The sequence below is a fragment of the Malurus melanocephalus genome, unplaced genomic scaffold (genome assembly GCF_030028575.1).
Source record: "Malurus melanocephalus ecotype Western Australia unplaced genomic scaffold, MMel_1.1 scaffold_37, whole genome shotgun sequence".
Lineage (NCBI taxonomy): Eukaryota > Metazoa > Chordata > Aves > Passeriformes > Maluridae > Malurus > Malurus melanocephalus.
In genome coordinates, this window is record NW_026623269.1 from 465,424 (window position 1) to 488,545 (window position 23,122).

A 23,122-nucleotide genomic window follows, 5' to 3' on the forward strand; every position below is an offset into this window, starting at 1 on the left:
AATAAAACTAACATAGATAGCTTATTTCTATATACATGAGTCTCCAAAATATTGGGATGTTGAGGCCCATCTTCACTGGTTCAGCCTAAACTGGTTTGTTTCTGCTCTATTCATGGAGTGAGAACTCTTATTTGTGCTTCCATAATTTTCTGTTATGACTGCCTTATGTCATCTTTCCTATTTATTCTTCCTACTCCCAAAGAAACACAGTCAGAAATGGTCAAGAACTTCATTGTGTGTCACTCAGCAGTTCTGTGTAATAATAATTTCTGCATCTCTTTCCTCTTGATACAGTTCAGATTTCTCCCCACTAGTATCTGATTGATGAATCACTGTGTTCTGATAAGTCTRTACAATGAAATATAAAAAACTTCTGTGCTTTTTATTTTTGTAAGCCTAAGTGAGGTCATGAGAACAAGATGTGATCAAGATTCTTAGCAAATCATKAAAGAAAGGAAGGAGTCTGTTTAAAGTAATGGATTTGTCATTCTCATTTTACTTTTCTTCCAAATAGTGTCTTTAAAAAAAAACAGCTCTAGGCTACAGCATGTGCAGTGAAGAATTCAGATATAAGTTCTTGTGGGCTTGTTTGACAGTTTCACAGTTCTTTTCTTTTTTTAAATAATGACTCTGCAAAATTGTTTAGATAATTGATTTACCAACTTTTTGCAAAAGAAGTTCATTAACATCTTGCTTTCTTTAGTTCAGTTAGCTTCTTAAACACTCACTGGGTTGTCTTCTTTTTTTATTTATTCCTTTCTTTTTCCTATTCAGTGAGGACTRAACCAGACTAAAACACACCTTAAAATCCTCTGATACACCAACATCAGATCTGAATGCTATACTTTTTTTCCAAGCATGGTTATTGAGGYGTAGGCAGCCATATCTGAATTTCCAGTCGTGTTGAAATCATCAATGATAGCTATCTACTCAACTGCAGGACATTCTTAGTTTTCTTATAAAATCCAAAGTCGTGTGTGTTTCCTGGAAGAGTATTGTGTGAATTGGGCCTTCTAAGCCTAGGTAGGACCAACTGCTATGAAAATATGAACTGGTGATACAGYCTGCCTACCTTAAAGCTCCTTAAGGCATTTGATTAGCAAATTTATGATCACCAGAATTGCCAGTTGTATTATATGACTGAATTGCAGTTCTRTCTGCAATGTACTGACATTGTGGAGACTCTTCAAAATAGTTGTTTGTGATTCCATTCTCYGATGGAGATGGAAATTCCTTTTCTAGATGGGGATGGAAATTTCATGGGATATGGCTTTTGAAAGAGGTTATTCTTGCTGGAGACGGCCTGCTGCCGAAGCGTGCCTGGTGTTCTCTGCTTACCTAAGGAAACACTGGCTTGCAGCACTGACCAAATTTTTAATGCACATGTACAAGCAGCTCCCTTTTTGTCCAATTTCAGCTATTTTGAGATTGATCTTTCACCTCAAATAGAATCATGTTTTTTTAATGTCATGCCCTAGAAGGTCAGTGGTCTGAGGGACATCAGGACTGCCCTTTGAGCCTAAGACAGGTGGAAGAAGCAGAATAATGAAGTGTTGAAGATGAGAGCACTTCAGAGAGCTGTGCATCAGGCTGTATTCCTCTGAGGGCAAATTTGGGCAGGTAATGCCAACCATATTTGGGAGATAAATRTACGAAGTTAACTTGGTGGTGTGGACCATTGGATGCTTCAGGCACTGTAGCACTAAGCAGTGAATTTGTTTCAGCATTGACTGTGATGCTGCTATGCTATGCTAAAACAGAGGTTAAAAATTACTGTTTCAGCATCATATCTTCTGCATTTTGGCTTCCCTGGAGGAGGGAGCAAACCCCACAACCGTTAAAACTGCATTTGCATTGTGGACTATTTTAAAACGGAGGAGAAAGAAAAGGATCCTGCATTGAATATAGTTAATGTGTACAATTTAAATTCATATTAAATATTAATTTAATTAGGCTGTTTGGCATRAAAACAGGTTTGACTGTGTTTTCTATCAACCATTATTTCTTGTTAAATGTTGAGGTTCTAAATAGTAATGGAATTCCTTTTCCTTACTGACTTAGCTCAGAATTAACTGCGCCTGCGGGACTGTTTAATAGATGTGTATAGCTTGCATCAATAGCTAGTTTTGTAGAATTCATCTTTTTGATAGTGGTGGCTTTGCATCACTGTTTTCCCTATTGGTGGACAACAGTCCGAGAAAAAATGGAGAACATATATTTTGAGGGAAGAAGATACTGTAATTAATTAGTGGAAAATAATGTTCATTGAGTTTATTTAAAAGATAATTATAATTATATTATTTTTAAGCCCATACAAGCAAAAATGCTGTCTGTTTCTTTGTGTAGTTTTAAACATTGTTAKCAAATCCAGCAGCTCTCTTTTCCATTCTGTTTAGGTGGATGAATTCTCTGGGGATGTGTAATAATATTGATAATTTCAGGAGGAACTTACTGTTGTCCTGCAAAATTATTAATGCCTTCAGCAGAATGAGACTGTGTCTGACGCTCTTAGGTTTTATCCCTGCACTGTAAGAACTGAAGCCAAATCTGTGGTGTACAGTCAGCTACAGTGCTAGAGCTGGCAAGTGAATGAAGTGTTAAAAGCAAACTTGTACATAAATACTTTGAAAGTACATTGAGGTACTGTAGGTAAATCAGAATGASAATCTGTAACGGAAAATCTTCCCCTTTCAGACATTTTGTGAATGGCATTTCATCACTGCTTGTACTTATATCTGAGTTTAAAAAAATAATAATTTGGAATGTTTAAATAAAGCACCCAGTTATAATTATGATAATTTCAGAATGCATTTTAAATCAAGGAACTGTGCTTTCATGTACCCATACTTAGATGTATTGTGTATTTGTTTTTAAATGAAAAGAAACCTGCTCTCCATCTTCCTGTTGACATCAAACAATCCTCTGATATGCAAATCCAGCTATGGGGAGAACAGATACACAGGGTTTGTTTGGATTCAGTCCAAGAGTGAAAGAAAATGATATTTAAAGATGCAGTTTATATGCTTTGCCTCATTTAAATGAAAATACATTTTGAAATAATCCCTATAACTAAAAACGTTTTGGTGGAATGTTAAAATCCTTTGTATGACTGATGCATTTTGCTATAGGTATTTTAAAAACATCTTTCTCATACTCTTCTGTGTCTCTAATGTGTAGATGCAGCTGTCAACTTCTCAGTGGCATGTTTTAACATAGTATGAAAACATTTTTATTTTTGCAAATTAATAAATGTGTGTTATGTGAACTTTCTTAAGGCATGCATGAGTGTGAAGTCTGTGTGTACACACTATTARAATACATCTAAGTACTTTGCTTCTAAAATTTTGCTAGTCTTAATGTAGTTTACTTATTTTCTTCATGTGTTTAACTTCAGAGTCTGACACAATGCAATTTCTTTGAAAACAGAGGCAAAGCAAGCAACAGTTTTTCAATCTTTTTACTTTTAAGCTGCAAAATTTATAATGATTAGGCTTGGACATTTTAGCATTGAATGAATTCCAGATTTTCAGTATATTTGTTTGGAGTACTGCTGTTGAGTTCCAGAATATAATACTGAAGATGATGTGTGTAGCAGATCATAATTGCTTTGTGTAAGCTTTAAAAGGCCAATCAACTGTTGTCAGTAATCAGTAATAGTTTTTTATACAGGATGGAAAATATTTGAACAGGAGTTAGCTCACTGTGAAATTTTCAGAAATCACAGTTCCTTTAGTCCCCTTAAATATATTGCGGAAGTTTTTAAAACTAATGTGACCAATTCTTCTTATATGACCTTTGTTTGTRACTGTGTGATATTGCTAGATTTTGTTTTCTTCTATTTAGAAAAGGAGGGCATGGAAATCGGTGTAAGGAAGTGTTTAGCTTGGGAAGTTCTGTGACAGAAGCTTTTATTCTGSCCACTTTATACTAGATTACTCTGACCACATTAATCTTACACTGAGGAGTGTTAAATACTGCATAGATCTTTTTTGGGGGTAGTAGTTTTATTTCATTAATGTTATTTGTGGCTCYCTGTGTGGACTGACTTAAAATCATACATTGATGATACATATATTAATATTTAAGGGAAAAGCTTTCTGTGTCAAGAGCTTTTGTTAAACCTTTCTCATTAGGTTGTGAGCCGCTTGTATTTGCTTCTTTTTTTCTTCTTTTAATTAAGGATTTTCTGTCTTTTTTTCTGTCATTTTATGCAAGTTTTAATTTTTAATATTCAATGTCCGTCTTTTTTTTTTTTTAAGCATTTTAAGAAACAGAAGAGGTTGATTCCTGAAAGAACAGTTTGGAAGTACTTTGTTCAGCTTTGCAGTGCCTTGGAACATATGCATTCTCGTCGTGTTATGCATAGAGGTAATACAGGATCAAAGATGATTTGTCCTTACTAAACCTTTGACTATGTGAGAATTAAGCTGGTTGGAATCAATTTTGACAGCTGACACAATGCTTGTTTCTGTAAGGGTTTATAAGTAGTAGAAAACTGAGAGAAGTTTGTGTCTGTGCATTTGTTGTGCTAGGCATTTGTTTGATAGCAGGTTTTTCAAAATAAGCRATAGTTCTGTAAGTGATGGATACCCTGCCACTGCTACTTCATTTTTCTGGCTTTTATTTTCTGCCCTGTTCTTATTCTTCTGCATTTGCCTGTTGTATTGCCCAAGTGTTGTTACCTGCCTTCTTGCACAGGTCTGTCCAGCCCTTCTTTTGACCTCTTGCACCTGGTTGCCTTAAAGAGTATCTGCTCCTGCCCTTCCTATTTGTGATGTACAGGTCCTTTTCCTAGACYCTTACCTACTGGATTATGTGCAGGTGTGAGCATTTTCTCCACTTCTCTGCTCCTTTCCCCTATTTCCAATCTCTGGGTCAAGTGCTGTGTCCCAACAGCCCTTGGAGTTGCCARCTATCCCTGGCAGGTACTAAATTTCCTTGGTCCATTTTAACCCTCAGTGCTGCTGTTTCCTCTTAATTTTACCTCAGAACTTCCTTCATTTTACCTCAGAACTCTTGAGTCAAAGTAAACAGATCATAATATAGCTTCTTCTCAGGTCTACCATTTGATTTACCTCTTTGAAATCCCCCTGGTTAAGGATTGTGGGCTCTGTGTGGGCTGTCTCTTCGGGTTCAGGTGAAAATACCTGTCTTAGGCTGGTGGCTGCTTGTGCAGGTGACTGCCTGATAGAAACGGTCTCTTCATCTGTGCTGAGCTCTGGCATTTGCAGCTGGAAATGCTGCAYCCTTCCTTGGGTCAGCTTAGATACCCTTGCCCCTGCAAATGCCTTTCCCTTGTGAATCTCCTTTTTTTTTTTTCCTTTGTGCATGTGTACAGATTCCTGCAAGTGCAAATGATACAAAGACAAGGACATAAAATACAGTTTCTTTCCATAGGGTGCAGGTATCTTCCTTTAATGCTTTTGCAATTAAATTAGTTAATTTCTGTATATTTAAGCTCAAAACAAAAAGCTATAAGTTCCTTAAACTGAAATACTAAGTTCAAAGCTTCTGGCAAACCTATGGCWAATCTAGTGACTCCATGGTTACACACCAAAAGCAATGACAATTAAAGCTATTTTTAAGTTGAGATATATCCATGTTGGATTATTACACAAAGGGTTATCCAAACTCCTGAAAACTAGGTCAGATAGCAGCAGAACATAATTACTTCTGTCTTCCTCTRAAGCTTATAAGGTTTTGTGACTTCTTTACTGGAAACCTGAAAAAGCTGGTGTTTGAAGGGTTGTTAGCCATTTCTTTTACTGCACCTGTATCTTATGCAAACTGTAACCCCCTCTTATCAAGGTGAAGTGATTTCTGTAAGTTTAGGGCCAGGCTACGCTGCTCTGTAGCAGAGTAAGAGCTAAACTCCCCTGCCAAACAAATAACAGGTCACTTTATTTAGAAGACTAACAAGGTAGGTACCTTGTTAGAAATCATAGAATAAAAGTCTCTGCTGTTGTCCCTAAGGGATTGGATTAAAACTTAAAATGGATATTACTTGTGAAAAATAACTGTCTGGGGTATGCATCATTATTTTTCTTTGTTTCTACTTGATTAGCCCAATTCTGTTGACGAGTTCAAATAACAATTCTCCTGAGTAAACTTGCTTCTTTTTTTACTGCCTGCTCTTATAGAGGATCAGTTATCTATTTCAAATGAATAACATTATGCCGYTGTGGGTAATTTGATCAAAAAAAGTGATGAAAAGTGTTTTGCAGTTCTTGAAAATATTTTTGGGCTGTTACTTAAGACATAACAAAAGAGGTTCTCTACTTCTAATGTAAATCCTTCTATGTAGCTTACATAAAGTAGTAATGAACTCCACTTTATAGGCTGCCGGACTTGGGGTGTGTGGTTTATTTTGTTTGCGTGTTTTTTTTTAAAAATACTTTCCATGGCACTTGGTTTTGTGTGCTTAAGTGGTGTTTGTACTATTAAAATAGTGGATTTGAAGTTCTACTTTCCAGACCCATTCTTTCTGAAAAGCACTGTCAAATTTTACCAATATTAGCTGTAAATAAAATCCTTTTTTGCACTGTTATTAATAGAACAGTAGCTTTCCTTGCAACCTCACTGTGTCTCTTAAATTTTTAAAATTTATTTTTCTTTCAGATATAAAGCCAGCAAATGTGTTCATTACAGCTACAGGAGTAGTAAAGCTTGGAGACCTTGGTCTTGGTCGATTTTTCAGCTCCAAAACAACAGCTGCACATTCTTTAGGTAAGCTTTCTCTGAGGTACAGGTATTGGACAGGTAGAACCTTTTGCATGGTGAAAATACTGTGCCCACTGAGGAGGAGGAAGAAATGGGTAATGAACAGCTAAAGCTGTTCTTAAGTAATAATAAAAACATGATCATTAAGGTGTTCTTACTAAAAAAGTGGTCAGCACCATGGACAAATACAGAAAAACTGTAACACTGAGGTGTTACTTCCATCATACCTTGGGTATTTTCCCTCCTTTGTTTCAATAATTTAAGGTACATTWCTGCCTCTGAACAAGTCTTTAAGGCAACAGTGTTTCCTAAAAATGTGAGGAAGATACAGGRTGATAATATGGATGCATTTTGAAATTCACTTGAACTTTAATCAGWGTTGGAAGGAATCTAGTAGTTCGGTATGCCTGCATGGGTAGCAGAGACACACAGTTTCAAAGGGCTCATAGAGGAGCTTCCCTGTTTCAAGGTGAAATTTCTCAATACAAGCTAAGGTAGTTGAGGGCAGATCAGAATTAGACTTTGTGAACCATAAAGATTTTGAAAACAAAACCCTCAAAACAAACAACAAAAGCAATTCCCAGRTAGCTTTTTTGTATTCTTGTTTTTCAGCTTTCTGAAATGCTTGCCTTATTCTTTGCTAGCACACAAAACTAGCWGTGTATTATTTTTATCCGAACAAAATTTTCAGGTCATTTGCATCTTTTGAGTGGAATGTAGAGACTAGGATGATTAAGAAGCCTTTAAAGAAGAAAAAGTAAATATTCGGCATATATTTTAAGTTTAAAAGTAGGTAATGGATAAGTGATAGAATGTAAGAGGATCTCTGTGGAAGGAAAGAACCTTCTAAATAGAGTGACATYTGCTGTAAAGAGAAAGGTAAAAATTAGTGTTCATAATTCAGTTATGTTGGGCTTTTTAGATCAGAAAAATTTTCTCTCACTGAAGTGACTGTGTTTAGTGGTTACTGAATCACAGCTTGTTCACTGTTTGCATGTTTGTCATGTTTATACCACATTTGAGATGTGAGTGAAACTTGTGCWAATGAACAAAAATACAGTCTTTTAGACAGGAAATTTCTGACACTAGCCTTACTTCCTTGTCCCCCAAAACACCTTTGGTCACTCTTTTGTGCCTTCCATTTTTTCCCACGTTTGATGGAGACTGGTAAAATCAAAACCATGWGTAACTGCTGAGGTCTTAATAGGAAACCAGACACAGAATGCAGCCTGGCCTTAGGTGGTGTGTGAGAAGTGGAGAGCCCAGGCTGGAAATGCTTGGGTTCCTGGCTGGAGAGCAGTGAGATGTGACACTGCAGATCTGATACTGTCACAGGCACACTGTATTACCCAGCTGCTGTTCACGCTGCTCTTGTAACACAGGGGCCATTCTGGCAGCCCTGTGGAGAGGTTGTGTTGGGTTCTGCTGCTGCCTGCAGATGGAAGGAGGGTGTGAAGAGGGAGCTGGAAATCCTAATCTGAGGATTAGGAGYTGATGAATAAGGCAGGAGTCAGCAGTGAGGGCAGGAGGGTAGACTTGTGTTCCGAGGCACAAGTCAGGAAGTTAAAGAGGAGCAGACTGCCTCAACCCTAGATTATTTTGGCTTGTGGCAGGGGAATGGTTGTGAAGGCTGAGCTAAAAAAACTGAAGACTGAAACAGGGCTAAAAACAATGTAAAACCCCCAAGCACTTTAAAGCTCATCTTTTACAGATCCAAGAGTTATCCCGAGAGTGGGGAAGGAGGGGAGGATGGCAGCTTTGTTTCTTATGTTGGTTACTGTGTCTTAGTGGAGGAGGAGTTATTTTTTGTTTTCCTTTTTCCCCATCTCCTCTTTTCCCATTTCCCTCTTAATTGTGACCTAATGTCAGAATTCAGCCTAGAAAAAAGGTTTGTGTCAGCTGTTAACTTAGGCTACGGAGGAGACAGTGACTTTCTGATTTATCATGTCAGTAGCAGAGACCACTTCTTAAAATTAATTTCGTCTGCAGCTTCTGATGCTGATTTTCTTGAAATTTCTTTCAAAGTTGTATCTTTTTATGATTCTGTAAACCTTTGGTGCATGAAACCTAGTAAATTAAAAACATATGTGTAGCAATTTATACTTGTTTACAGGCTTTATAAAAATTTTAGTAGCAAACTAGATTCAGGCTTTCAGAGATAAAGAAATGTACTAAAATTTTAATTAGCTACAGCTTCTAACTGCTAATTATGAATAATACTGATTTAATTAGAATATTTGCTGATGGTCCATTTGAAACAAATGAAAAAACTGTACTGGACAGGGTTTGTTCATGTTCTTAACTCTTTCTATACAGCTTTATCGAGAAGTGGAATTTTCTATTGTCATGCCTGTATCTTTTTGGAAATAGAAAACCTTTCTTAAAAAATAGCAAAGGAAGTTGAGGCATTTGGTATTGTTAATTTGATACAAACTTGAMAAAATTTGTTTTCAGAAGACTGTGTTAGGAGACTATGATCCAACAAAAGTTTCTTATTCCTTTCCTTAGAACTGTATTCRGGTTTTCTTACAGTTTTGCTGGCTGAATGCCTGCCCTTATGCTCTTTGGTGAAATGGCAATTCTAAGGCCAGCTCGTGGATATGTGCAATTTTTCTTTGTTAGCCATTCAGTGGGTGTAAAGATTGTCCATGCTTTCATATTTCAGTTACAAAAAGAATCATTGAGTTCTCTGCTGTGACTATGCTGTAAGGCTGCCCAGTGTACTGTCCAGGCTGGCACTGCCACCAGCATGGGGAGACCTTGCAGGGTGGTGGAARAGATCTGCAATCTTCTTAAACTGCTTGATGCAAAGAATCATCTGCGTGGAATTCTGGTCTTCTGTGTTTTGACAACKCCTGTCATTTTCATTATACTGCTGTCCCCAGCACAGACTATGCTATGTGAGGGGTTTGAYTATAAACACACTCAGGTTGTGGAGAATAAAATAACTTTGTGAAAATGTGTGCAAATACTCTCCTCTTACATAAGAGTCTCTAACCCAGCAGAGGGTGGGCTGAGGTGGTGGTTTGCAGCACTGTTCTGTGARTAGAATAAACTGCACTTAGATACCAAACCACTCTCAGAACCTGCACCCTCAATGTGCAGGAGGGCTGGCAGGGAAATCTGCAGCTGAGTCATTGCAGTCATCAAAGAGGCTGTATTAAAATAGCTCTTGTATTTTATGTACAGAAACATGAGATCTCTTACAGTAGACTGAAAGCTGAAGGGAAATTACTGTTTTGTTATAAAATAACCAAGATATTTATAGATTGACTTCTGTAGAAGGACTGTTTGCACATTGTGAGCTAGTTTGCAGAATTACTTTGGATAGGTGCAGTGTTTTAGGTCCTGTATCTGAAGATGAGACCTTGGCTTAGAAATCTCCTCTAACTATATTAAATAAGTGCAAAACCATAAACATTATAGAATCACAGGAGTTGGAAAGGACCTCCAGTCTCCTTATTTGGGATGTGGTTTGTCTGTCTTCAGCATCCACATTCATCCTGTTAAGCATTTGCATGTTGTGTTAACTGTCTATTTTGAAGCACTTAACTTTAACTCAGAGGYATTGTGAGTTACAGTTTATCCAGGTATTAAGATGGCCTGTAAATATCATTACTCCCTTCTTTGTAATAGATTCTCTGTCTCTGATCTTTCAAATCCACCTTCCTGCTCCATATTAACCACCATTTCCATTATGTCCATTCCCTCTGGCACTAACAGGAAGCTTGCATAAGGAATGAACAGTTTCTGAATCTACACCATGTTTAAAGGGAGGGAGCTCCAGAGCAGCAGCAGATTCTGAGGAGGCACTGTAACTTGACCCAGACCATTTCAAGGAGTTCACTGTTCAGACTTGCAGGTTATCAGAGATCTGCAAATGCAGTGAGCCAAATGCTRAAGTTACTGATTTCATTTGTAAAAATGTTGGTACCTCAGTGATTTAGCAGTTTTTCGGTGTCTTCAGATGGGAAAAGGAAGTAAAGAAGTTGTAGTGCTGGGATGCTTTTTTTTAACAGAAAAAAAAAAAGATCTAGGAAGGAAAAGTAACATATAATCACACTGATAGCTGCCTGCCAACAGAACAGCAATGTCCCGAGATTGCTCCCYATCTTAAAAGGATCATTGCAATGCTTTCAGTAGTTCTGAATATCAGTCTAATGAATCCTTAGTGTCAAGTTCTTTTAAAAAACAGTTTACAAGTAGTAATGATATCTGAATCTTCAGGTTGTTTGTGTGATTCCATGAATAACSTAACTAATTTCAATTCCTTTCACTAGTTGGTCATTGGGGGCTTCAGGCTGTATTGCAGTAGAGGTGTTACACTAGGCTAAATGCTGTAAAATGGTAACATTTGTTCTTYCTTTTCACTATCATCAATCTTTCACAGTCATATCAGACCCCTAATGTAGCAGCAGGCTTCCCAGAGCTGCTGGTTAAAATTACCTTTGCTTTTGGTAGACTATGAACCTTCAAACCTCAGTGTTTGCAGCTGCCCCCTGTGGATTCTGTGAAGCCTCTTTCTGGCACATTACTCACTGCCAGCCACTTGTGTGATATCTCAGAGCAGCAGAGGCACTGCTGCTCTAGCCAGCCACACCACATTACTATTTAACTTTTTGTTGTTAGCTGAATTCTGCCAACAAAGCATCAGAATATACTTAAACCAGTGCTTTAATTAATGGATGCAAAATGCAGCTGAAATTATTCTGTGTTGTCCAAGCTCACAGGTCCTTGAGGTGTTAAAAAAATTCAAGAGGGAAATAAAACACTRAGGATAATACAATTATTCAGACGGAGATCTGTTCTGAATGAGCCTCATCTATTCAGAAGAGCAGAAGTGATACCAGTTCCTTGTGTTACGATAATGTGTGAGGTTCATGCTGCAAAGTAAAAAAAACAAAACAAAAAAACCAGCAATTGCTGATTTTAATCTCTGGTAGTCTTACAAGATGTTTGGTTTCAGAATAAAATCAGCTTGAGTTGACAAAAATCAGYTGGTTTTCATCAGGATTCTGTGCTTAAGAAACTATTCACAAACAAAATTGAAGTAAAGATCTATATAGATCTGACTTTTTTTGATGTTAGGCATTTTGTGGGATACAAGGAGAAAATTCAGAAACAAAGCACCGAAATCGTAATTACCTTTATTTTCCACTTCTTTTTATTATTGCTCTGTCATAAATGAACCCATCACTCAGATACTTCTTTTTAGTGACATTTTTTATAGAGCTGAAACATCTCTCAGTATTTCTCTCTTCCARATAACTGGTGACACAGATGGGTAGAGTTTATTAAAATCAAGGGGAGAGATGTTCCAGTATAAATTTATTCTGGGAGAGTCCTAATAAATACTGCTTTTCCAGAGCAGACATTTCTAGAGCCYATAACTCTGAGGCAGAATTAAACTGGGACAGGTACAGGTTTGGGAGCTAAAAAGCCCTCATGGAATTTAGTCCTGTAGTTGATGGCTTCGGTGCCCATAGGAACCTCAGCTTCTGCTGTGCTCACAGGTTTTCCTGCCTTCATCTCTGAAGGTCCTGAATCTCAGTTTTAATTTCAGCTATTCAAAGTAGCTGTGTTCATTAGTTTCAAAAGCTGCTTTTTCAGATTTATGTGTTCTCAAAGGAAGGACAACTCACATGGAAGAGAATTTCTAGCTGTTTTTAGCCACAGTGATTACAGTTTGGAAAAGTAGCAGGGATGTGTGTGTGTGTCTTCAGGAGAAATTGCATATGAGATTCTTTAAAAGCAAAATTTGGATGTATTCTACGTAACTACTGCATAGTTCTGGTAATTAGGAATGARTAATAAAAAGAAAGCTGCATTGGATGAAATAGATACCTAATTCATGTATTTCTGTCAAACTGAGGTGTTCTGAGTTGAAGTTTCATGCATACCAAAATGAGAAACAGAAGATGAAAAATACTTTTCAATGAGGAAAATGGTAATTTTTACTACTGCGTAACAACAGAAATTTTAATTCCAAAATATTTGTGTGTTTTTTGCAGTTGGTACACCTTATTATATGTCTCCAGAGAGAATACATGAAAATGGTTACAACTTCAAGTCTGACATCTGGTCTCTAGGCTGTCTGCTGTATGAGGTAATAGTGATATACACAGTGAGCTTAATAGTGCTCTTGTACTTCCCCTTCCCCTGCCCCCCTCACCCTTATGTAACTGCAGCATATGAAATACTTTTCTTTGTGTTTCACTTGAAACTTGCTTTTAACTGGGCTTGCTACAAAGATTTTAYAGCAATTTGTTGAAGATTGGGCATGACTAAAGGATTATACATGATTAATAGCAAGCACATGTAAAATTGTTGTAGGTGTTCTCATGGCCTATGCTAATGATGTGATTTTGTTAATAAATGCATTGATAAGTAGTAGGACTAACTTGAATATGTAAGTAATGCTTTCAAAAACTGCAATATAGTTATTTTAACACAAATTTCTTATTTTTATAAATACTTTAAACCTAAGTAAAATRATAAAAATGGTTACTGTATTCAAGCTATTAGCTTGAATTAACTATCAGGATAAAGACTTCTGCACACACATGTAATATTTCTGSTTCTTCTCTTAGAATGATTTAAACTGCAATTGTTTAGTTTCTGTATTGGTATAGTCAATATTGGTAGGTGACTCAACTTRAAATAATACTATATTCTGAGAAAATAAAGATGTAGGACAAATTGAGGTGAATGAACATGTGAAGAGCAGGTAGGCTACTAAGACAAATACGTCTTCCAAGTTCTTTGTGTATCATTCCTCGATCAAAAGAATAAATACTTATTTTTTTCCAGCACCCTTCAACACATTARTTCCATCAGCAATGGCAGTGAAGCCTTCCCAGTCATGTTCCAGGTAGAAACAAAAATACTGAGGTCACTTTTTGTTTACCTACAAGACACCTGCCTCAGTGGGCCGGCAGAGCTCATTTAACACATGCTCAGCAGTATCAGCACCTCCTTGTTTATTTTAGGATTTTGTAGAAGACACTGTCAGCCTGTTAAGGTTGGATGTTACTACTAGGTGAATCATCTCCAATAATATTTGTTTGCCTTCTATCACTGACATGTTGCTTTGAATATTAAAGGAATAAACAGCTATACTGCAAGTCTGCAGTTTACAGGTCTGTGTGTAGCTGTTGTTTCTAAATCTTGGGGATCATTCAAGGAATGAAGTCCAGCTGATAACAAGTATTTAGAAGTTTAAATCCTGATGTAAAACTTAATCCTGTATTGGGATTCCTCAATACTGACCATGGCAGCTGCCCTGAATTTCAGTTCTTTGCTTTACACATTTGTGCAAGCCCAATGGTGGCATAAAAATAGATGAGCATTTTTTAGTATTACTACTTTTTACCCCTTGTTGGTTTACTTGAGGATTTTTCTAAATCTGGAAACAAACAAATAAAACCTTTGAATTACTTTTACATAAAATCCCCACAGTTTAAGGTTAATTCCTCTTTTATGTTATATGAAATTAAAATGCTGGATATAAATAAGTAGTACTTTGCTAAAGTTTTTTTTTTTAACCTTCCTGCCTTAATGCTGGTACTGTGTATTAAACACCTATGTGAATATAGGTGTTTTGTTTGATGTGGTAGATAATTCCAGAATAGCTAAATACATCAATTCCATTGACTAACTCAGCATCTTGAAATACCGTTCTCCTTTGATTTATTTTAGAATTTTTACCAGGATGCTTTTTAAGTTGATATGGGCTTGAGTTTGATTCCCTTATTGCAGGAATGACATAATTATTAGGACYCTTGTTGTTATATATTGTATAGCTAAGTGTGTGGCAGTGTTTTCAACTAYAGCTTTGAATGCCTTTTAGAAGAGCCTTTAGTTAGTTGATTCTGCAATATAACAGCTGTTTGTGGTGGGTTTTCTTGTTTTGTTTTGGAAGTTTATCTTGAGCGTTGATCTGTAATTTTGAAATTTCAGGCATAGCAAATTCAAAATACATGCTCAGCATTTTTCTTACTGTTCCTATGTTGTTTTAAAATATCTCAAAGTGGTTACTTAAGGTTCTTAAGTTACTTAAGACTTATGTGGACTAATGAATGGTATTTTTTTATCTGTGCACTTTTGTGCTGGGTGTCTCTCTGTGATTTTCTCTTGCCTGCATTTTAGCATGTTTTATTTTGTTGATTTCATGGTGATGTGTGTTCATATGTGCTCTGGATTGTCTCCAGCTTAATTGGAAAAAAGCTGTGGCAAGTTTATCATATCTCAGTAAATTCTTTATTGCTGCTAAGCTCTTCAGTTATGTTTTAATTTAAGTTTAAACTAACTTGCTATACTGTATGTTGTTTTTTAAAAATATTATTTCTAATGCATATTACAATCTGTTATCCAGTGCTAACAGTGTGGCCAGTAAGATTTTGCAGAAGTATGCTTTAAAGTGAATTTTTTTAGAGTCCCAGGTATTTCTGAAACCTCAAAAACCCTACCAGTGGAGTTTTAATTGATATGCAACAAAGTAGACTTTACTAATTAAAATCAAGGTGCTGTGCTTTTGCTACATGGACCTTTACATGGAAAAGTAGGTCTTACACATTTCCTTTTATTGTTCAGCGTAGCAATTGCATCCTTACAGGGTTGTAGGTTGGTGGCTTACAGAAAAAAAAAAAAAAAAAAAAAAAAAAGAAAGGGAAAAAAAAAGAGAGAGAGCGAGCTGCCACCAGCCCTGAAGACAGACAGTGGGCTTTCGTCCCTCAGACACCCCCAGAATACTAATCAGCAAAGTCAGACCCTGGAGGTCAGGGAGCAAGTCAATCATTCTAGCGATCGTCTCAGTGTGGAGGATCAAATTAGCCTGAAAAATTCAGCTGCTGGGAGGAGAGGGCGAGCAGCTGTCAGGGGCAGCAGCGAGATGCACTAATGAACCAGATGAATAGTGCAAAAGCTTGAAAATAAAAACAGGACAGTTGACATTTTTCATCTGTCAAAGCAGGAGATGCATGAAAATATAGTATTCCTGTTTTAACTCCTTAGGGGACATTCAGAATTTTTTTAACACTCGGCAGCATTCAAACAAAAGTACTTTTTAATGAACACCTAGAGTTCGAAAATGAGTATCTGTGCATTTATTTAGAATTTTTGCATGTACAGAGCCTGCAGTTGATTTTTCTTTTTTTTTTTCCTTCTTTCCTTTTTTGGTTTTTAGCTTGCATTTTTAACATTCTTTTTAAGGTAAGAGACAATGTCATGCAAATAGAAAAATTATCATTATTTTAGTAATACAGATTGGGAGGAATGTAGGATRGAACTGTAGCCTGATATTTGTTTTGGGAGCTTTAAATTTTTTTATTCTTACTTGAAGGTAATATGAAAAACTACTGAACTATTTGAGAGCAATTTAATCAGATATTAAATAAATATAAGGGAATTTTGGTAATTTTCTTCATATATTTTCCCCAGTGATATTGGTGCTTAGACATGAAAGAGTTAAACTGCTATCTGGAAGACCACAAGACAGATGAGAGCCATTTTCAGCTTGTCCTGTCCCTGCTGAAGCTCACTGAGTAGCACAGCATGGACTAGCGTGTTTCACACACACTCTGCCTGTCTGGGGAATGTACACATTGTCCTTCCAAAATCAAACTTATTAGCACATGTAGAAAAGGGTGACTGACTTTGGGGCAGCTCTGCACTCCAAGCAGCATTCATGCTGCTGCAGTTAGAAGATTTCATAGGCTTTGAACAGAATGGAGGGGTTTTAAATGAATTTTTAAATTTCCTATCCAGSTAGCCATAGCATTTGTTTCCATCTTAATATCAAGTTGTAGTACTGTCTGGAAATAAAGGGTAGGTATATTAATGCTGATTTTAAGCTGATCAATTATGTAAATGCTCTGCAACAGATGTTCTTGGTTTTGTATTGTAAATATAAATTACAGCTGTAGGTGCCAGTTCTGCACTTCTGATGAAGTTTAGCAATTTTTTTTAAGTATTTTGGAATAAAGTACTGAATTATGAAGCTTTTGGGTCTGAGATTTTRGAAGTATAGATGGTAGCTCTTTCTTGCTTTCAAAAACCCAGCTTTATTGACRCCAATGTCATGGCTGTGGAAGGTTACAAAATGTGCTGCTATTATCTGGCATTATCTACACAATGCATTGCTTCAGGTTAGATAAGGTTTTCATGTAAGTTATGTGTTTTCTTCCTAAAGGTCTGTAGAGGAAAGAGGTACGGTTTGGGATTTTTTTGGTCTCCCTTGTGGTGCAGGGACCCTCCACACTCAGAAATATTGTGAACTACTGACTTTTCCCTCACAGTCTGTTAATAAAACCCTAATGGTGTGCAGTTCAGATATTGCTACATAAGGATTGTGGCAGCTATGATTGTATGGCATAGAATAAGTACATACAGTGGTTACAGGAATAGTTTTGGAACTTCTGTTTTCAGCACTGCAACGCTCCCACTAAGCAGAGTATTGAGAGTCATTAAGARTCACTTTTGATTTGTTAGTATTACGGATTTTATGACAAAATTGGTTTACTTAAAAGCGCAGAAGAAAACTGTACATTTTCTTTAAACAGATGGCTGCACTGCAGAGTCCCTTTTATGGTGATAAAATGAACTTGTACTCTCTGTGCAAGAAGATAGAACAGTGTGACTACCCACCTCTCCCTTCAGATCACTATTCAGAGGAAGTAAGTAATTTTCCTTTTCATGGGCTGGATCCCCAGTTTATGTAAGCTGGCACGCTTCCAGGGAAGTAAATGAACTTATGTGATTTTATGTTATTTGCAGATTATGCCTATAAGTGTTTGCTTGTTGAACTCACTCAAATGTTCCTGTCAAAACAAGTCTCTCATGATTTATATTTCAGGGTATTAATGATGGAAACGTCACACTGTTAGATTCTTAATTTTATTGGGTTTCCTTGCAAGTATGACAAAAGGCGTTCCCAGAATGCACAATGATATGTTCCACATGCCAGGATGGGGTAGAGCCTTACATCTATAGTATGCTTTTCTAAAAGCACAACTATACGAGTTTATGTTGCACAGTAAATTAGTGCACTGGCCTTGTTCCTCTAGGGGCCCGCATTAAAATAGATCTAATGTAACTCGGTAGTAAAAATGAATTGTTCAGTTCCCATTTGTCTGCATTGTAAAACTGGGATGTACTGTTCAGTACAATTGAACAGCAGTTCTGTTGCAAGGAGGAGTGGTTYTTGACAAGACTAAATTTCAGAGAAATATAGGCAGACATAATTGAATTTGAACAATATACACATGCATATCGCAGCAGTGCTTGTTTTAAGCTGAGAGTTCTTACTGTCATTAGTGCATTTAAGGGGGAGTACTTGCTTTCATAAGTTCTAAAATGAAAAGAAACAAAATAAATATTTTTCTTAGTGTAACAGAATGAAAAACTATAAATGCTTGCTTGTTAATGTTCTGAGATGCCAGTTCTGAAATACTTTCCCACTTTGAAAAGAACAGGGCAAACTGATAGAAGCTGTAAACCAAAGAGCAGGTATTAGTAACCAATTCTAATTGAATTCAGACTACATGAATTAAAGATTAGTTTGAAAACACAAGCACTGAAATACTTTTAATAAACATAAAGCATTATACAATTTCATTTGTAGAATAGGGGTTATAATTCGGAACCTTAAATTTTCTTGCATTCAAAGACAGTGATTGGACTATTAATAAAAGATTACTGCTCAGTGTTTTGTTTTGGATTTATCGTGACAATTTTTTCCCTTTCATGAAACAAACTGGACTTAAAAGATAATTCGTTGACATTACAAAGGATGAAATAATGATCTATTGTGTAATTTATACACTGCACCTCTTTGTGGCTTTGCCTATTAGTCATTTTACCTTGGCCATTTTTAATTATTATTTATTGTAGACTCTAAATATGGCAGTTCATATAACCAACTTCAGAACTGGAGGCCCAGAAATACAGTAGGGTGTGAACAATAATGCAAAATGATAGCGAGAATGTCAGGGGCCGTTCTTTGTTGTGTCATTCATGCTGTCTTCCTTTTTCCATGAAGCGCATGAATATTTCACATATCTGCATCCTCATCCTCTATTCTTCTTGACTAATTTTCAGACTGTCTGAATTTGCATTTCACATGGTAGCTGATTAGGAGATGCCGAATGCAGCAGCGGAGCCTCAGCAGGCGGTTTCCATGGTGACCTTCAGCAGGATTTTAATGATGATACCACTAGTGGTTCGTTGAAGTTGGCCTGCCTGCAGGGCTACTTCRCTGCAGCTAAGTGTGAAGTTGGAGATGTGGATTCCCAGCCAAGGGGCAAATATCAAAGTCTGGCCCAGATAGAAGGTCTTGGAGTTTGGTTGGGGAGTGCGATTCCAGCTTTTCCTTACATCTCTATAGGTTTTTTTGTTTTGCAAGCACATGCAAAGCGCTACATGTTACGTTCTGTTTATTTCTAAGCAGACATGTACTTCTGCACCTTAGATAAGTCAGTTATTTGCAAAATATATATGTTATTTTAAAAGATAATGAGAGAATCAGAGCTATTATAGGTATTAAGGTAGGTAAGAAAACAGTTACTTAAAAGAAGCAATCACTTACGGAAACTGTAATGGGAACATTTTTTATGTTCTGCTATGAGGACTCATGTCTTCACTAAGGTACGTGGAAAACATACRTATTTTCCACATTTACTGCCTATTGCACCAAAATGGACCATTTTTAACTTGAATGAAAAAATACTGTCCTGGCATGAACTGTAAAAAAAGAGAAACAAAACAAGTGTTACCTGCCATATTAGGATATTGTCCTAAACGTTTCACCTGTACTGGAAATACAGMTGTCAAACCTTTAACCAGGTCAGAAGGACACTCAGTTAACAGGAAAGATCAGGGATCATTGAACAGTAAAATCCACTTCATTTTTTTATAAAAAAGAATTTTCTGAAATAAAAGCTTCACTGACTGTTGATATCTGTATCCTGTAATATAGCAATATAAATATATTCRTTAAGAAATACAAGTGCTCTTTCAAGAAACTTTTTGTAAGTAGATTTTAGTGAGCTTTAAGATATGGCATTTTTGCAAAGTTTTGAACCCTCTGTAAGAGTAACCTGTTAGTAATGTGTTACATCTGTGTCATCAGAGAGCAATGTGACAGAAAGATGCACCTTKAGATGGAGAGATGGGTAATGTTTTTAAAAACCTTTCATGAGAAATTCTAATAGTCTAAGATGCATTTTCACAAACTGTTGCTTCAGCAATAGACACAAGCCAAGATTTTCAAATTCTTGATAACTTTGAATATCTGAATTTTTTAATTATCCCTTAAAAATATCTGGTATTCAGAGTGAGCACTCAGCATTTACTGAAAGCTGTTCTGCTTTAGGGAATTCAAAGCTGGGGCTCCCTTGCCACCTCCAATCAATACTCTTAAAATCTTGTCAGCTAATATTAGTATCACATTGCTTTCATGGTCAAGTTTTAAAATCTTCCCTTTGATTGAGGTGTGGTTCTTCTAAAGTCCACTGCCAACCTCCTACCCAGATGTGAAAGCAGAAGGAGCCAGCAGGTCCACAATGGTAGAGCTATTTGCCAGCAGGTCTTGAGAAAGGCACKCAGAAAAGGCTTCAAGAAGGTCATCTATTAAGAGGAAGAATGGTTTTGTGGGTGTTTTTTTAATCCAAAATTCCCTATATGAAAAGTTCTCTTTTTCAGCTGGCTAACAACGCACCATACTTGCCTGTCATATTTCTGTCTTTCCCCCCTCCTCCTGACTGATAATTATTTATTTCATAGCTGAAAAACCTGCTAAAGTTAAAGAAAGTGTGTCCCACTGCTCCCGTGTCAGGCTAAGCTCCAGGCTAAAGACAGTCACTGTGCTAAGTGCACTGAGGAGGTTAAGAACAATAAGCAGACAAAGAAGTTTSCAGCTTGGGGATGCAACAAGAGATCCCTCTGGCTCAGTCATAAGGCTGCTCTGCCTCTTGGYCAGTCTGTGCCAGCTAGTAAAAAAATCACTCCCATCCCTAATGACAGTCTGATTTGAAAATCCCAGTGCCTCTTCCCATGACACTGTTGAGCTTTTCTGATACACTGGAAATTTTATTAGTACTAGAGGGGCTGACAGATGGATTTCAGGTTTATTGAAATGGATATTCCTGTAGGAGTAAAGGATTAGTGCTATAAGCAAGTATTAGCATCCAGTGTAGTTCCAGTTTCGGTCCTGAAAGACTGTGCTCCCGTGTAACTTCTTGTCCTGGATAGCAAATTAATTCACCTTCTTCCAAGAGTTTGCTGTTCAGTTACAAGGCTCAGAAGGGCTCAAGGATTTTGAAATTACTCAGGAATCTGCACTATCATGGTGTAGTGTCCCAGGCAGAGAGAGTGGGACAGCATTCCTGCYTTAGCAGTGAGATTCTACACCTGCCAAGGGAGGAGTGGCACAGACACATTGCAGTAATTGCAGTGAGCGCCATTTAAAGAAGTCTGTGACAAGGCTTTTTAAGTGCTTCACAGGTAAATTTTTTGAAGATCTATTTCTGCTGTTGTATAAACAGTCAAGTTACTGATAAACAGGAGAAAGGCTACTCAGCATCCCCTCTGATGCTGGCTTTAAAGGTTTCAGTCCCTCAAGGACCTTTATGAAGACTTTCCATTGCATGCTGTTCTGTTGAACARATGGAAGTCTTCACAGAGAAAGATGAATGTATACATTCAGGATTAGATATATTTTACAGATAAATCACACCTGTAGTCTCCTCACAAAATGTTTGCTTATTTGACTCTGATTTCAGGCTTGATGGTGTTGGATGTTCCTCAGTCTTTCCGTTTTCCATGCAGGCTGTCTGAGGTGTTGCATGGCAAGCTGCTCATCTCTGCTTATGCTGTGCCTCCTGCTCACCCTGCGTCCCACCTGCTTCTTCTGCGGGAGATTGTTTTGCTTGAATGTTTGTATTACATGCTGCCAATTGCCTTTTCTTACAGGAGCTAATGATTTCCTGCATTCTGTTCTTCAAATGTTTGAGAGTTATTACGGGCTAATAGTTTTTTCTTTTTCACTGGCATTGTATTTTATTTATTGCCTGCCAGAAGCAATATGATTTTATAACTCCCTTAGTTAGAATATACTTAATGTATTTAAGATTCAAATAGCAAATCTATTACTGATTATTTTGATTTAATATGTTTCTTCTCCAGTAATCTTCAGAATCATCTCATTTTTAAATATTGAGCTTTTCTTGCTAAAGAATGGGATGTCTAATGGCATAGCTTTTATACTGTTGAATACAAAAACCCTGTGCTTTATGTACAGYTTATCTGCAAGGGCTAATGGACAAAGCTTTATATAGTGGTATGTGGTGCTCCTTCCTTAACTTCCAAAAATCCTATTCCCATGCCTTTAAATTCGTCTTCTGAAAAGAAAAGGAGTATAATTATAATTTAAAATCCYTCTTGTTCTTTTTATAGAAAGCAGGAAGGAAACTCTCCGATGGCAGTTCTGGAGAGTCAGCCTATGTTGCTTTTGAATAATGAGGGTGATGAGGTCTCTCTGTGTTAGTTGCAATAATTAGAGATATTTTTTCAATAATCAAACCTGATGGTACTGGATGGGACGCCAAACCAAATATGATATATTGCCATAGATGACTGGATCATAATGTGTTTCTTGGARTGTTCTCCCACTCCCTCCCCACCTGTCCCCAGTCCATTGAGGAGGTCCAGGAGGATTTGGCAAAGCTGCTTAAAAGCATAAATGAAGATGTTCCAAGTTGGTTGTTTTTGCAAAGCATTGTAAACATTTTAATAAGTTAATATGAAAGAGATCTATCCCATGCTGAAACATGCTTAGGAGRTGCACACAATTTAAAATGCCCTATCAGAAGGTTATCCATACAATAAATTAAGCTCTCATGTCAGAAGTCCTTAGGCATATCAGTGAAGGGAGAAAAACCTGCAACTATCCTGACAGTTTATGAAGGCAGTGAAAAGTATCCAGGTGGTGTGGAAGCTCTTTGRGGTTGCTTATGCTGAGAACACAATAAGCAATCCAATCCTAAGGAACAAATACTGGGGTATAGACCAAAGGTTATTTATTCCAGTATCATGTCTTCAGCAGTGGACAAGTGGAGTAACAGGGCCAATATAATGTGGTACTTTCCCAAAAGATTTTCTCAGCTTCCAGTTTTGAGTTCAGAAATGTCCTCAAGGGTGGAGTCCTTATAACAGATAGCCCTCAGTGGGTTTAATTTGTTCAGTTGCTGTGTGAATGTGTGTGKATTGGTAGCTCCTGGCAGCAGGGGGTTCTGGGGGTTAACTGTGTGTTAGATGGAGCACCACTGCCTTTTGTTTGTTGGGACCTGTCAGGCAGAAATGCCATTTATTGCTGGCTAACTCYTATGTCGGGACTGAATGAGCCAGC

At 37.1% G+C, this 23,122-nt stretch overlaps 1 protein-coding gene across 5 annotated transcripts in view; it reads left to right on the top strand.

The window, feature by feature from the left end:
- The window catches only part of NEK7 (NIMA related kinase 7), a 68,666-nt gene that overhangs the window by 35,047 nt on the left and 10,497 nt on the right, over window positions 1–23,122 (top strand). For 4 of the 5 annotated variants that reach the window (XM_057364236.1, XM_057364237.1, XM_057364239.1 and 1 more), the window contains exons 6-9: window positions 4,260–4,368; window positions 6,619–6,726; window positions 12,732–12,826; window positions 17,280–17,393. In XM_057364236.1, the coding sequence (XP_057220219.1) occupies window positions 4,260–4,368; window positions 6,619–6,726; window positions 12,732–12,826; window positions 17,280–17,393 (426 nt within the window). The remainder of the gene's footprint in view (window positions 1–4,259; window positions 4,369–6,618; window positions 6,727–12,731; window positions 12,827–17,279; window positions 17,394–23,122) is intronic. The other variant, XM_057364240.1, reaches the window with a different exon arrangement.